This window comes from Perca flavescens, chromosome 14 (genome assembly GCF_004354835.1).
Source record: "Perca flavescens isolate YP-PL-M2 chromosome 14, PFLA_1.0, whole genome shotgun sequence".
Classification (NCBI taxonomy): Eukaryota; Metazoa; Chordata; class Actinopteri; order Perciformes; family Percidae; genus Perca; species Perca flavescens.
This window is the reverse complement of record NC_041344.1, coordinates 35,179,763-35,195,800: the sequence shown is the minus strand read 5'-3', so window position 1 is coordinate 35,195,800 and position 16,038 is coordinate 35,179,763. Positions and strand designations below refer to the sequence as shown.

The window sequence follows — 16,038 nt, the reverse complement described above, 5'->3', positions numbered from 1 at the left end:
AGCACAGATGTCAAACGGTTTTTATAGTTGGTGACAAGGTTTGTGCACATTTCGGCAGGGATGTTGGCCCACTCCTCCCTGCAGACAGCCTCCAAATCATTCAGGTTCCGAGGTTGTCGCCTGGCAACTCGAATTTTAAGCTCCCTCCAAAGATTTTCAATCGGATTCAGGTCTGGAGACTGGCTAGGCCACTCCAGAACCTTGATGTGCTTCTTCTTCAGCCACTCTTTTGTTGCTTTGGCGGTGTGCTTAGGGTCGTTGTCGTGCTGAAACACCCATCCTCGACCCATCTTCAGCTCTCTCACTGAGGGAAGGAGATGTCGGTCCAGAATTCCACGATACATGGCCCCGTCCATCCTCCCCTCAATACGATGGAGTTGTCCCGTCCCCTTGGCTGAAAAGCACCCCAAAGCATGATGTTGCCACCACCATGCTTGACGGTGGGGATGGTGTTCTTTGGGTTGTACTCGGTGTTCTTTGCCCTCCAAACACGGCGAGTTGAGTTGAGGCCAAAAAGTTCTATTTTGGTCTCATCTGACCACATCACCTTCTTCCAGGCCTCTTCTGAGTCGTCCAGGTGGTGAATGGCGAACTTCATGCGGGCCTGTACATGTTTCTTCTTGAGCAGGGGGACCTTGCGTGCGCTGCAGGATTTCAATCCATGACGGCGTAGTGTGTTACCAACCGTTTCTTTTTGTAACTGTGGTCCCAGCTGCTTTCAGTTGATTCATCAGTTCCCCCCTTGTGGTTTTGGGATGATTCCTCACCGTTCGCATGATCAGGGACACCTCACGAGGCAAGATCTTGTGTGGAGGCCCAGACAGAGGGAGGTTGGCGGTGGTGTGGTGCTTCTTCCATTTCCTGATAACTGCACCGACAGTTGATCTTTTCTCTCAAGTTGCTTTCCGATTCTCTTGTAGCCCATCCCAGCCTTGTGCAGATCAACAATCTTGTCCCTGATGTCCGTAGAAAGCTCTTTGGTCTTGCCCATGGTGGTGATGTTGGATGCTGGTTGTTTGGGTGTTGACAGGTGTCTTTTATACAGGTAACGAGGTGAGGCAGGTGTATTTGATGTAGATAATTGGTTCGGATTGGGGCTGTGTCTTAAAGAAAGACTAACTGGCTTGTAGGAGCCAGAATACTTGCTGTTTGTCCAGGGGGTCAAATACTTGTTTTTCCTCATCAGATGGTTATCAATTTTAATAAATTCATATGATGTGATTTTCTGGAATTTTCTTTGGGATTCTGTCTTTCACTGTTAGAATGTACATATGATTAAAATTGTAGATTTTTGCATTCTTTGTAAGTGGGCAAACCTGCAAAATCAGCAAGGGGTCAAATACTTATTTCCCCCACTGTACATAGGTGTATTTTCTTTTACTGCGCACAGAGAGAAGCTGCCTCCAGCCCCTCCTCCCCTCATGAAGTTGCGTGCCGTGTGCATGACTTCAATGACGCTGCACTTTCTCAGAGAGGCTATCGTTACATTAGTAGTAGCATGCAGGTGTTGGCGTGGGATTACCTGTACTAATAAAACGTGGTCACACTGCTGTGAAAGCTCCCCGAACGTCATTTATCAGTCTGGTCAAGCTGGTTATTCAGTTCTGCGTGCCTGTATTCATTATCTGCATGTATGGACTGGAGCCCGAATAAAACCCTTACAAGTTTTAAACTACAACTCAGAGTTGTTTGAGTGACAGAAATCTGCTCAAGGTACGGCGTAGCATTAGCGTGCTGAGTTGATGCTTTCTCTGCGGAGTGCAGACTGATATGCTCTCGTGAGTCACGTGACCAAATCGCAGCCTTTGCGATTAGGAAATCACGTTTTAACATATCGCGATATTATCGCAAATGCAATTAATCTTTCAGCCCTAGAAGGCACTAGGATTAGGCAATGGTTATGGTTGAAGACGACGGTCGCAGGGCTGCCTTGAAGGCTTAGTTGGGGGCTTAAAACGCCGCCGAGCCAGCACAGCAGCTGAGCAGACAGAGAGCAGGGGGGTGCGGCTCGGGCAGTCCGCTAATGTTTTGATCTCTAATATAACCATTATAAACTGCTCTGTTTAGGCTACAAAACGTGCATGTAGAGCTGGAAAATATATCAATCGTGATAGGAGACTAGATATCGTCTTAGATTTTGGATATCGTAATATCGTAAAATGGCATAAGTGTTGTCTTTTCCTGGTTTTAAAGGCTGCATTACAGTAAAGTGATGTCATTTTTTGAACTTACCATACTGTTGTAACTGTTCTATTATTTGCCTTTACCCACTTAGTTATTATATCCACATTACTGATGATTATTTATCAAAAATCTCATTGTATAAATATTTTGTGAAAGCACCAATAGTCAACACTACAATATCATTGCAGTATCGATATTGAGGTATTTGGTAAAAAATATTGTGATATTTTATTTTCTCCATGCATGCAGGCTGAAATTCAACCGTGCGGTTTTGTTGGAATAAAGCTATAAGCAGAAGGAATATCTGCTAGCTGCTAGGCTAATGTGCAATGGTAAACACACAGAGTATGGTACACGCACATAGCAGAGCTTCCAAACTGGCTTTTTTTGTTGCCAATGCGAACGTTGTCAAAATAACTCACTGGAAATATAAAATACTTCCACATTTTTACACATATAGCACATGTTTTAAATAGTTTACTGATCTTAAAATTGCACATTGCAACTGTTATTTTGAAAAGCTGGTTATTTATTAATTCTATATTATTTAAATTTGTTTAATAAGTAAATGTAGTGCAGTGTCTGTAGTCTCTTTAGATGTTTGCTATATTGACCGTCATGAAAAGCCTGTGCTCACGCGGAGCTCTGTACCCAACTGACAACCACCCTATCTCTGCTTAAAATTACGGCAAGAACCACTAAAAACAGCACAAACTAGGTCCCCTCTACCCTACTCAGACATACTTTCTCAGTTTAAAATGATGGCATCAGCCCGACTGACGGGCACTCTTTCTCGGCTTAAAATTACGGCAACAACCGCTAATCACAGCGCGCTCACGGTCCTCTCTACCCGACTTACAGCCCCCCTCTCTTGGCTTCAAATAACTCCGTTGTCAGCTACAGCCGCTGAACAGGCTACACATTGTGTACAGCCGTGGCCACTTTCCTGGTCCACCGGTAACATTAGCAGTTATGGCTGCTTTTGCGAGTAACCAACTCGAGTACTCTACAGTGGGGCAAAAAAGTATTTAGTCAGCCACCAATTGTGCAATTTCTCCCCACTTAAAAAGATGAGAGACCTGTAATTTTCATCATAGGTACACTTCAACTATGAGAGACAAAATGAGAAAAAAAAATCCAGAAAATCACATTGTAGGATTTTTAATTAATTTATTTGCAAATTATGGTGGAAAATAAGTATTTGGTCATTAACAAAAGTTCATCTCAATACTTTGTTGTATACCCTTTGTTGGCAATGACAGATGTCAAACATTTTCTGTAAGTCTTCACAAGGTTTTCACACACTGTTGCTGGTATTTTGGCCCATTCCTCCATGCAGATCTCCTCTGATGTTTTGGGGCTGTCGCTGGGCAACACGGACTTTCAACTCCCTCCAAAGATTCTCTATGGGGTTGAGATCTGGAGACTGGCTAGGCCACTCCAGGATCTTGAAATGCTTCTTACGAAGCCACTCCTTCGTTGCCCGGGTGGTGTGTTTGGGATCATTGTCATGCTGAAATACCCAGCCACATTTCATCTTCAATGCCCTTGCTGATGGAAGGAGGTTTTTACTCAAAATCTCACGATACATGGCCCCATTCATTCTTTCCTTTACACGGATCAGTCGTCCTGGTCCCTTTGCAGAAAAACAGCCCCAGAGCATGATGTTTCCACCCCCATGCTTCACAGTAGGTATGGTGTTCTTTGGATGCAACTCGCTATTCTTTCTCCTCCAAACACGACGAGTTGAGTTTTTACCAAAAAGTTCTATTTTGGTTTCATCTGACCATATGACATTCTCCCAATCCTCTTCTGGATTATCCAAATGCTCTCTAGCAAACTTCAGACGGGCCTGGACATGTACTGGCTTAAGCAGGGGGACACGTCTGGCAGTGCAGGATTTGAGTCCCTGGCGGTGTAGTGTGTTACTGATGGTAGCCTTTGTTACTTTGGTCCCAGCTCTTTGCAGGTCATTCACTAAGTCCCCCTCCCATGTGGTTCTGGGATTTTTGCTCACTGTTCTTGTGATCATTTTGACCCCACGGGGTGAGATCTTGCGTGGAGCCCCAGATCGAGGGAGATTATCAGTGGTCTTGTATGTCTTCCATTTTCTAATAATTGCTCCCACAGTTGATTTCTTCACACCAAGCTGCTTACCTATTGCAGATTCAGTCTTCCCAGCCTGGTGCAGGTCTACAATTTTGTTTCTGGTGTCCTTTGACAGCTCTCTGGTCTTGGCTATAGTGGAGTTTGGAGTGTGACTGTTTGAGGTTGTGGACAGGTGTCTTTTATATTGATAACAAGTTCAAACAGGTGCCATTAATACAGGTAACGAGTGGAGGCCTCTTAAAGAAGAAGTTAGAGGTCTGTGAGAGCCAGAAATCTTGCTTGTTTTTAGGTGACCAAATACTTATTTTACCGAGGAATTTACCAATTAATTCTTTAAAAATCCTACAATGTGTTTTTCTGGATTTTCTTTTCTCCTTTTGTCTCTCATAGTTGAAGTGTACCTATGATGAAAATTGCAGGCCTCTCATCTTTTTAAGTGGGAGAACTTGTACAATTGGTGGCTGACTAAATATTTTTTTGCCCCACTGTAGCTATATAATTTAATGTGATGTATGTTGAAATTACTTAAAATGCCCGTCCCTAGTAGCCGTGATAAAATTAGCCTATTACATTCCGTCACTAAACGAAAATTTCAAAGGAGAAAATACTAGCTTCAGCATTGTCAGAGAAGATAGAATTTCAGTTAAGCATGTTTCGTTAATATCTGATGACATATTGTGTTCATTTTTGGATTTATACAGTAAATATGTTACATATTGCACCTTGTGCAAGTGTTTTTTAAAATCTTGTGTCAGTGGTTCATAATCTAATCCACATGTCATCTGTTATAGGTCATATGATGCATTCTCTACTTTTTACATTGGACATGATGGACTCATTCACTGTCATAAAGTTGAAAAGGTAAGTGGCTAACTGTGTGTTATCGGGCTCCCAACCTTTTTTTCAACGCATATTGACTGTGAACAGAAAATTCCAACAATTGTTGGATGCAGCTGTCCCCATTCTACCGTTGGAAAAGACCTTTCTAACACTTATAGACAATCCAACAGCCACACCTTGTTGTCATTTAAAAAATGTTGTTGCCGTCAGTAGTTTAATTAAATGGGAACCCAGACCCAGAGATGTTATCAGATCAAGTTACATTAAACTGTTAACAAACCCCTTGAGTAACTTTTAATATCCCATGCCAAGAACAATTCACTTATTCTTGTATTATTAGAGATGCACCGATTATGACTTTCTAGGCCGATACCGATTTTATCGGCATCTCTAATTATTATTTTCTGTTTTTCAATTAAAAATGTCAACCAGATTATTAGCTGGACAATAGGTTTGGGCTGGTGTCAACATTTTCAAACCGTTTTGAAATCAAGCCAAACACCGGACTGATATAGTGAATTATAGGTGTCGCACTTGTCTCAGCCGCTCCCGAGTCAGACTGATGAGAGCCCATAATAAGTGCGTGGGGACTCCAGCCCATAATAAGAGCGTGGTGACTCCAGCCCACATGGTGGCAGTAATGCACCTCTAACAGCCCTTTGACACTGATGGGGGATGGCTCAATCACAGGTTGACTGTGTGTCAGAATGGGTTAACCCTCCTCAATCAACTCGGCTTCACAACCCAGGTCACAAGGTGGCTTTGATCAGGGGAGACAAGAGGGGATATCCATGGGAATTGCCCGCGACCTGGGTCACGACCGGGCGGGGCAGTAGTCACAGGACGCCACACACTCTGAAAAACAACAACACAGATTTAGTCTTACTGGGCTTCACGCTGAGATTTCACAGGCATCTTCAACAGCAGAGTGGAGCGGTTCCATTCATTCCCTGTGAGGACGGTCTGCGGACACTGTGCCCGGACGTTCACTAGTCTGCCGGCCGCTCTCCAAAGTCGACTCCAGGAGTCAACTTTTGCTTAGCGGTGGCGGAGTTTTACAGGCAAAACTGCCCGTTAAAAACCCAGCGTTAGAATGTAAACGTATGAAAATAAGTAGAATTCTCTGGGCACTGCTGCTCTGTCGCCTCTCTCGCCCGAGACTTCTGCAGACTGCAGTTCAGTGCGGCACCAAAGCCCAACTTTACTTGTAATGATCTCAAACAAAGAAATGTTCTCCCCTCGTCTTAAAATAGTCAAAAATGTCTGCTAGAGAAACCTACTTCCTCGCCAGCTGCTGCAATAAATATGCAGAGGAGGAGAAAGTGTTTGATGGTTATTAATTAGTGAACATAAAACAAGCTTTTATTAGACAAATTCAAGCAGCTACAAAACAGTTCATGTGGTATACAGATGGACGGGGGTGTGTGACAATATGATGTGTAAAGCTCTGCCCATTTCTGAATTGTCATGACCAGGGATGTACCCATGTTGAATGGGTTGGTTTCAATTTCCATAAGAAGGGTTGAACACTGGTCCGATAACCGTAGCCCGACCCTGGCCAGTGGTGGGAAGCCATGACTTCTTACGTGCAGTGAGCGTATAACAGCCTCTTTGGTTAGATGTCGACTAACTGCCATATACCATCTCGTCACCCCAAAAACACAGGAACTTTCTAGTAAACCGATACAGTGTTGGCCGTTCCCCCTGCCACTGCTACTGACAGTTACTCTACAGTAGGGCTGCTATTAAGAAGTAGTTAAACTAGTAATGCTAATATTACTGCCCAAACTGCTTGCAATACCAGTGTTATTTAGCACCGTGACAGCGTCGGCAAATGTTACTAATTTTTTAATTAGACAGGAGGTGATATCAGCTGCTTTTCATGTCCCTCATCTGATATCTCCTCGGTCCTCGGCTAAACCAGAAGTTGTTCTGTCCCTCCTTGTGAGGGCCGTCTCAAAGCTCTTATTCCTGCCCCGAGGAGCGAGGAGGGATCACTGAGGAGCTATAGCCGAGGATCCAGTGAGCAGCCTTCCCAGAAGCCGTGCAGCTGAAGGAGTTACTAACTCCACCCAAACAGCTGACTGATTCATGTGACGCTTCACAGGAAAGGACGTCTCATCTCTCTAAAACACATTTGCTCGTTGCCTCTCTCCTCCAATGATTTCCTCCCGTCTCTCCATGTGCCTCCTCGGTGGGAGGGACTAAGACGCGAGGAAGGGAGGCAAGTGGACGACTCAAGGCAATTTAAGCGACATGGGAAGCAGCCATAGTGAAAAATGCCAGTTCAACTGAATGGCATGAAATCAATCGGGTTTGGCCTGCTAAAACAGCAAATGGGCCCAGCTCTTCTAGCCTGTTAAACGGCTGAAATTTCATGCTTTTTGGTCTAAACGACATACCCAAATTAAAAGTGGTACAGCTCTACTTTGACACTCTGGGGTGTGCCTGACGTCATTGGAAAAGAAACACTCTCAATTTTCTGTTACAAGTGTCAGGGTCATTCTAGGCCTTACTGACAGAGTTACAGAGGCTAGAATAGAGTTATTTTTATTTCCGTCCAAGTCATTTAATCTGTTAAATGATTAAAATAAAATACTGTAAACACATCTCTAAGATACAGATACACCCATGCCATAGCCACATGTCTCAGCTTACTATAGAAAAAATCCAGAGGCCAAAAGACTCAAAAATGATTTTATATGATTTTTTTTCTACAGAAATGTCGGTCTGTTTTTCTTATTTCAATTTGAAAAGTGCAAAGAAAAAAGCCAATAAAGTACATAATAAAACTTCTCAAATACACAAACACACCCACATCAATCACACACATACTTGAAATAACTATATACATAAATATATAGAAATAAGTCATTACAAATTCCATAGGCTGTGATATTCTGGTGATAGGCCCAGTTTTTGCTTTGACAGAGCTCCTGCCAATACAGGGTTAAAATCTCAGGTACATATTGCATATCAATCATTGTCTGCTCATTGGCTAAAAAGGTAGACGGGTCTTGAAACATTTAAATCTAACTTGTCCGAGCAAACGTCGATCGTCTCAACGTGGTCCCTGACATGGTGTCATCGGCTTGTCCGGTTTCATTGGCCATATCTGAGGCAAACCTGAACGGATTGGCTAATATGAGCTACCAATGGAAAGCTTAGAAGCTAGGGAATTCAGTTACGCCCACAACAAGCATGTAACAAGCTGGGGACAAGAGCTACCTGCGATTGAATCGCGGAAATGAGAAACGGTTTCGTGTTTTTCCGTTGCGATTCGGCCAGAAACTTCAACGTTGTGAGGCAAACAGATCGTTTTGGAATATAAAGCTTGGATATTACATTTCCTTGGACTCTTGGGGATTTATGAAAATCAAGTTTTGGGCAAAATACCACTTTGTTGCTGAAAGGACAAGGAAAAAAGGTATGCGTGCACTCTCGGCTCTGGGCAACAGCTGCGCAGTTTACGGCTGAATTGTTTCATTTTCTGTTACTTTGTAACGGTTGTGTAACTGCTATAAATCATCTCATGCTTTGTATGTGGGCTTAAATTAATCATTAGAGACTAAGCTTCCAATTGGTGTGTCGCGTGGCTGTATATTTTGAAGATTTAATGCTTTTAAATTTATAAAAACGCTAATGAGTGGAAGTTTTATCGAGGTTACAGCGAACAAAGTGTCCTGTTGACGGGACAGTGATCCTTGAGAGGCTAGACAGCGGTTGAGTGAATCATTCTGAGCTTCCGGCTTGATTGTCTCTGTGCTGCAGGTGATGCCGGATCAGCCCCCTGTCCTGCCCAGATTAACTTCACTCCTGGCGGGGGCCCTGGTGGCGCTGGGAGTGCAGGAGCATCGACCTGCTCTCAACCTGCTGCCCTTCCTCCTGTCTTCGCTGCGACAGAACAGAAACTGAGCCCAGGATGACATCACAGAACTCTACATTCTCAGCATAGGTTAAGCTCTGTATCTTGACATCTCACAATGTTGCCCCTGAATTAAATACAAAGTCAAGACTTCACACTGATTTGCATTTAGCTATTATTTGAAATAATGAAAGGGGTTAACCTGAACACAGAAGTTGGTTTTTGGGGTCCATCAGTCACATGGTCAGTCAGCCGCCAGCTGTTGTATTAACAGACACAGCATGTTTTGTTTGTTTTTCACATTTAAAACCGAAACTACTACATAAAAACCAATTCTTTTAAAACTGTGTGTGTGTGTGTGTGTGTGTGTGTGTGTGTGAGAATTTGGGATACGTGAAATCCAGCAAGAGCACGTATATTGGGAGAAACCCAAAGCTTTCAAATTAAACTTGAGTTCAACCTAAATCATTTCAAATGTAATTTTTTTCTAAGTCTGACCCAGGGTCAACCAGGACGTCCTAGATGATCTATTGTAGCTAACTGCATAGGAAATATGCTCTTTAACCAAACTAACTGTCTATTCACTGCTGCATGCTGCATTTTTGGGACAAACAGGTGTGTACAGTTGAACAGGCCAACCAACAGTCTAAACTGAGAGTTTAGTGTTGGGTTAGTAGTGTGTACAGAAAAGTTAGTAGTAAACAAGCCTTTCAGTTTGAAGCCTGGCTCCTTCCAGGGTTAGACACCACCCACCAACACCTCCGAAGCTCACTCATTTTATAATAATTTATTATTAAGAATGATTGCATTTCCCAAAAATATTGAGTAAGGAAGTTCACAGTTAGCCCCAGAGAGAGAGAGAGAGGAAAAGACTCGTTCTCATTGTTTAACAGCGATTCTATTCTAAATCCCAAATAAACCCACCCACTCCTCCGCAGGAAGGTGCAACGTTGTCTGATTCTGAGTGATGCAGGGCTTCATCCTGTCTGTTTGGGTTGTGTGTGTGCTGCTCACCCTGCATGGACGGTACACACATGGGGCCAAAGGCTCTGACACAGCCACACAGAGGTGTCTCCAACACGGCAAAAGAAAATAGAAAATCGGGCAGAGTATCTGCAAATACAGACAGCAAAACACACTTCTAGTGGGTCATAAGTTTTGGGCAGCAACTAGTCCTGCGCAGCTCTGTGCTGTAACGTCTGGCAACATGAGCATACACTCCTGTTCAGGATAAAAAAACACTGTTTGCATTTCTTTAAACCAATCCCAATGGTCATGGGTGGAGCTAAGCTCCAGATGGAGCCACGCTGGCTCTGCTGAATAGTCTCAGGAAGGAACTTGTTTTGGTGGAACAATAAAATTCCATATCCAATATTAAATTGAGTTAACTGTTGACACAATCCAGTAACGTGAGTTATTTAAATCAGCTGATACATTCTTAAACCTCATTGGCTCTTACCAGTGTATCTCCGTGTGTACTTGGTCCACAGCAATCCCATCAATCTGTCCCCAAATGTCCCAGTTAGAGGAAATGTCCTAAACATATTCTTTATAAATCTTTACAATCATTCCCTGAAAGAACCAAGCAGGTCTGACTTGTTACACCATCCTCATTGTTCTTAAAACTTGACATTTTCAGTGTGTAGCGTTTTATCAGAGGTTCCGGTTAATGTTTTTGGTTTTCTGGAATTTAAAGTTCACACAAAGAAAGTGGAATGTGAGGGACATCCGGCAAAACTTCCGGCGGCCCTGGAACTATCTGGTAAATGAACCGTCACCAATCTAGACTAGTCTGCAACTAGCAGCTCTGTTCATGGTGGAGTAATGTGTGGATTATTTTCTGGATGAGTGGATTAGTTGTCTGGCCTCTGAAATGTCAGACAATGGTGAGGAGAAACTAGAAAACATATTCACATTTAACAAGTTGACATCAGATTTTCTCAAAATGAAATAGTTGGTGATTAGTTTAATAGTTAACGACTAATTGATTCATCTTTGCAGCTGTACATAAGTGATGATTGAGAGGGTTTTACTTTTGTATTAGTCTATACATAGTTTTTTTGAGAAAGCTCTGCATATTACACCTTTTGTAAATAGCACATTTCATGATGACATGGCTGATCCACATGAAGCCCCTGGCCCAGTCCCAGGGACCAGCATCTCAAGGATTGACCCGTTTTCAGGAACTTGCCAAAGTGAAATTTTATTAAAGAAACTATTAATTACATTTGTTGGGGATTATTTTCAGTGGACGAATCTTCTGTGTGTGTGTGTGTGTGTGTGTGTGTGTGTGTATTCCTCTGTGCCACAGCGCACGGGCGTTGTGGCACAGAGGAAGAAGATCCAGGCTGTGAATACACACACTATACTCATTAGTAGGACAGATAATATGTTGTTGGTTTTGGGTCTGTTGACATGAATAATATATTATTTATAAATATATAATATTGCCAGAATGATTCTTTAACCGTTAACCACCCATAGAATGCGAACGCCTCATAGAACTTTCAAACACTGCTAGCTCGTACTATGAGAGTTCCATGATCATGAATATGGAATATGTATCGATAGTTTACACTCAGTCTTTGTGGTCATTTCCAAAAACCCGTTGTAAAAGCAATCCAGGTACCAATCACAAAAGTATACAACTGAAACTTAAAAAAAAACAAAACAAAAAATAGCAATCCTAATGACTTTTGGTCATGTTTGTGTAATTAACAGTGGACATCTTGGATCAGCATGTGAGCCTCCCAACCTCGCCCTGACGCAAATTGGGAACATGTTCTTGTTTGACTTTGTTAAAAGTAGTATGAGCCAGCTGTTGCTGTCCAATTTCACAAAAACCAACTGTGATAAAGTGATCCCTGACATAGGTTTGTGCAATTTAAATAAATCAATAAATAATCTATATTCAGGCCTTGCGGATTGCGTTCTTGTATCTGGTGTTCTCTAGACTGGAAATAGACTCTAGCAGCCTGACCGGTGACACGCTGGATGCTCCGCTCTATGGAACATGAATGAACAGCGTTACGCAGTACGATTACACGGTTGTTGACTATACCTCCATCTGTCCCTTGGAAAAAACCTGACCTGTACACAATGTGAAAAAATTTGCTTGTGAAGTTCTAGCTTAATAAGTAGCTGCACGCGGTGCATTCGTTGTGACTTCACTGAAACTGTTTGACACAGCGATAATCGAGTTGTTCTGTAAGCCGAGCAATAAAGCATGCTGCAACAGTAGCTGTGGTACATCAGGAAATGAACATTCTCTGGTGTGTGTGTGTGTGTTTATCACTCATATCTGGTTAGAACATGCCTTGTCAGTTTATACGTCGCTTCCTTTCCACCTGTACTGCTGCAATAACTCCTGTATGAATCCTCGTTGTGTGAATAAAATAAAGTGATTAACAATAAACACTGTTATTTTAGTCTCTTCTTTCTTCACAGACCAACTGTAAGTCACAACGTGCTTTACAAGTAAAGGGCATAAAACAACATACCAGAAAGAAATCAAAGAAGATAACGTGACCATGACATGTTTAACCCTCATGCCCTCTTTGGGTATTTTTGTACATTTTTCTCAATTTGTTTTTTTTTCATTTTGTGATAATGTTTGCTATGTTACTGTTTATGGCATGAAATTTTGTAGGAACCTTTCTTTTTAGTCAATTTTTAAATCCAGTGTTACTCTTACATGTTTTTTATACTTATTCATTTTGTACCCTCTAGACACCTTCGTGGCAAAAATGTCCACGCACACAAAAACTGCTATTAAATCATATATCAATATTTTTTTTTTCATAAATCACTTAAATAACTTCTAACTTAATCAAAAGCACCAAACATTCAATCATTTTCAGGATTTTAACCCTTTAAATGCCAGTTTATTTATTTGAAGTATTGCATTATTTATTACAAAAAAACTAAAAATGGAGATGGGGCTTTGGTGGTGATTTAGAGTCTTGGATATGTCAAAGATAAGCAACAAAACTGATTTGATTGCATTAGTATTTTTTATGTAGTTCCAGATACTCCCTCTGGACACCTTCGAGGACAAAAATGCCTCATTGACTTCCATTATAACCACATGTTTTGATCTCACTGCCTTTACAGTATAAAACCATGCATTCTGTAATGTCAGCATTTGGTCATATTTGACATTTTTACAGTATTTCACCAGATTCAACCATTTTGCTCTTGTAGGCCAATGCATGAAATCATTGTATTTTTTCCAGTTATATTATGGAGCTGTGTGTGTGTGTGTGCGTGTGACTGCATATATGCATGTCTGTGTGCGAGAGAGAGTTTATGTAAATCTGTAAACAAGCGCTGATAATTTTAGGGGTGAAAAAAGGGCACCTTACTTTTGCCAGTTATATTATGGAGCCGAGTGTGTGTGTGCGTGCGTGCATGTGTGTCTGTGTGTGAGAGAGAGTTAGTGTAAATCTGGGTGAAAAAAGGGCTTCTTTTGAAGATTGCATTTCATGTGTCTTTTAAAAACATTGTCTCCTGCATTTGTTGTAAAGAAAACCAACTATTAGTGTGTTGATGCACCTGGCTCTAGAGAAGGAGAAAGACCTGGAGCAAAGAGAAGGAGCCTTTATCTTCCAGCCAACTGCAGGACTCATCTGAAGATGACACAAGCTTTGGGAGTCTGACACAAAATGGTCACTGGTGTCCTCCAACTCTGTGAGTGCCTCTAACCCTTCCTCTGAAAGTGGAGAGGACACTGAAGATCCTGTCCATCCTAACCTTGAATGGACAGTGAAGAATTGGCCAGTCTGGTCTCCATCGAATACTGAGACGCTGCGCAATATTCAAGCACCGACCGGCATGATGCCAGAGCCCACGAGATATGCCATATCAAGAATCCATGATGTGGCATCCTCTTTCCACCTTTTCTTCACTCCTGACATGATCCAGCTGATTCAGGAAATGACAAAGCTACACGGGAGGTGTTCAGTCTCAGGATGGAGTGATGTGGATGCTCAAGAGATTTTAACATACGTGGGACTTCACACTTGGCTGGTGTGTACCGGTCCAAAAGGGAATCCACCCGGAGCCTGTGGGATGTCCGTAGTGGGAGACCAGTCTTCAGGGCCACCATGTCCCACAAACCATTTGAAATGATAAGCGCCAGTTTACAGCACATGCAGGAGACAATGTTTTTATTCAAGCACGTCTCCAAAGACACATGAAATGCATCCTTCAAAAGATGCTTTTTTTCACACCTAAAATGATCAATGCTTGCTTACAGATTTACACAAACTCACACACACACACACACACACAGCTCCATAATATAAGTGGCAAAAATACAATGATTTCATGCATCGGCCTACAAGGGCAAAATGGTTGAATCTGGTGAAATACTGCAAAAATGTCAAATATGACCAAATGCTGACATTACAGAATGCATGGTTTTATACTGTAAAGGCAGTGAGATCAAAATGTGGTTATAATGGAAGTCAATGAGGCATTTTTATCCACGAAGGTGTCCAAAGGGAGTATCTGGAACTACATAAAAAATACTAATGCAATCAAATCAGTTTTGTTACTTATCTTTGACATATCCAAGACTCTAATCACCACCAAAGCCCCTTTCCCCATGCGATTTATTTTATGGAAAATAATTAATGTTCTGTTGGGTTTTTCTTAAATAATTGAATTGGCATTTAAAGGGTTAAAATCCAGAAAATGATTACATGTTTGGTAGTTTTGACCAAGTTAGAAGTTGTTTAAGTGATTTATGAAAAAAAGCAAAACATTTTTTTTTTGGACATGTACATTTTGGCCATGAAGGTGTCCAAAGGGAGTATCTGGAACTACATAAAAAGTACTAATGCAATCAAATCAGTTTGGTTGCTTATCTTTGACATATCCAATACTCTAATCACCACCAAAGCCATCCTCCACCTCCATATTATTCATTATATGGAAACAATTTCGTGGGGGGACGGGGGGGGAACCTTTTCTGGTGCAACCACCAGAACCTCGTCTATCAGCATTGGGCTCACAAATCCATAATCGTGTTATGTCAGTCATAGTCTTGCATTGTCAGACCTTCCTGCACAGCGCTGTGGAGGAGGGTCTGGCTAGTTCACACAGCATTCCTGGATGGGAATAAAACGTGCTCTGGTTTATTGGCATTTCTTTAAACCAATCACAATCATCTTGGGTGGTGCTAAGCTCCGGATGGAGCCACGGTGCCTCTGCTAAATAGTCTCAGGAAGGAACTGGTTTTGGTGGAACATGTGTACGTTCAAAAGTAGTTTTAGTCGTGGAACAGAAAACTCAGATTGGACAGATAGTCTAGCTAGCTGTCTGGATTTACCCTGCAGAGATCTGAGGAGCAGTTAACCATAGTCCTCACAAATCCACCGGAGGTTAGAACGCCAACACTAAGGAAACCCAAGGCAACGGATACCCGGCCTAAATGAGTGATTTTCTGGCGGCAACGGAGCAACCCCCGAAGTGGAACGTCGAGGATATAGACTAACGTCAGTCAAGAAGCCTGGATAAACTGAAAGCCTCACTGGGGTTAAAATAACAAACATATAGTATATAAGGTAAAGGTACTTTATTGTCACATACACATACATGAAGCGAAATTCATTCTCTGCATTTAACCATCCCTCAACGGAGCAGTGGGCAGCCAATCACAGCGCCAGGGGACCAACTCCAGATCTGAGCCAGTGTCTTGACCAAGGGCACTACCTGGAGAACCTAGTACATGTTTTAGATGGTGGAGGAAACCGGAGCACCCGGAAGAAATCCACGCAAACATGGGGAGAAGATGCAAACCAATTTTCAATTGGTTTATGATCTGTTCCAAGGGCAGCAAATATAAAGAGAAATAAACAGGTTATACAGTTGTGGATTTCCTAACCATCTGACACAAGTTTTCCTAGTCTGAATGTGTGGCACTGGAAAGGACATAAAGCAAATTGTGTAACACTTGTTTAGTAATGTTTTATTTCTATAGGACTTATCCATATAGGACTGTTCCACAGTACAGTTTTTTGTCCTACCTTGTCCTA

The 16,038-nt window shown here is 42.1% G+C and overlaps 1 protein-coding gene across 3 annotated transcripts in view; it reads left to right on the top strand.

Annotated features, from left to right (window-relative positions):
* c14h6orf136 (chromosome 14 C6orf136 homolog) overlaps window positions 1-9,342 on the top strand; it is a 30,574-nt gene extending 21,232 nt beyond the window's left edge. For all 3 annotated transcript variants that reach the window (XM_028597247.1, XM_028597248.1, XM_028597249.1), the window contains exons 6-7: window positions 5,085-5,154; window positions 8,905-9,342. In XM_028597247.1, coding sequence (XP_028453048.1) covers window positions 5,085-5,154; window positions 8,905-9,048 — 214 coding nt within the window. In that variant the 3' untranslated portion in view covers window positions 9,049-9,342. The remainder of the gene's footprint in view (window positions 1-5,084; window positions 5,155-8,904) is intronic.
* The last annotated feature ends 6,696 nt before the right edge of the window (window positions 9,343-16,038 follow it).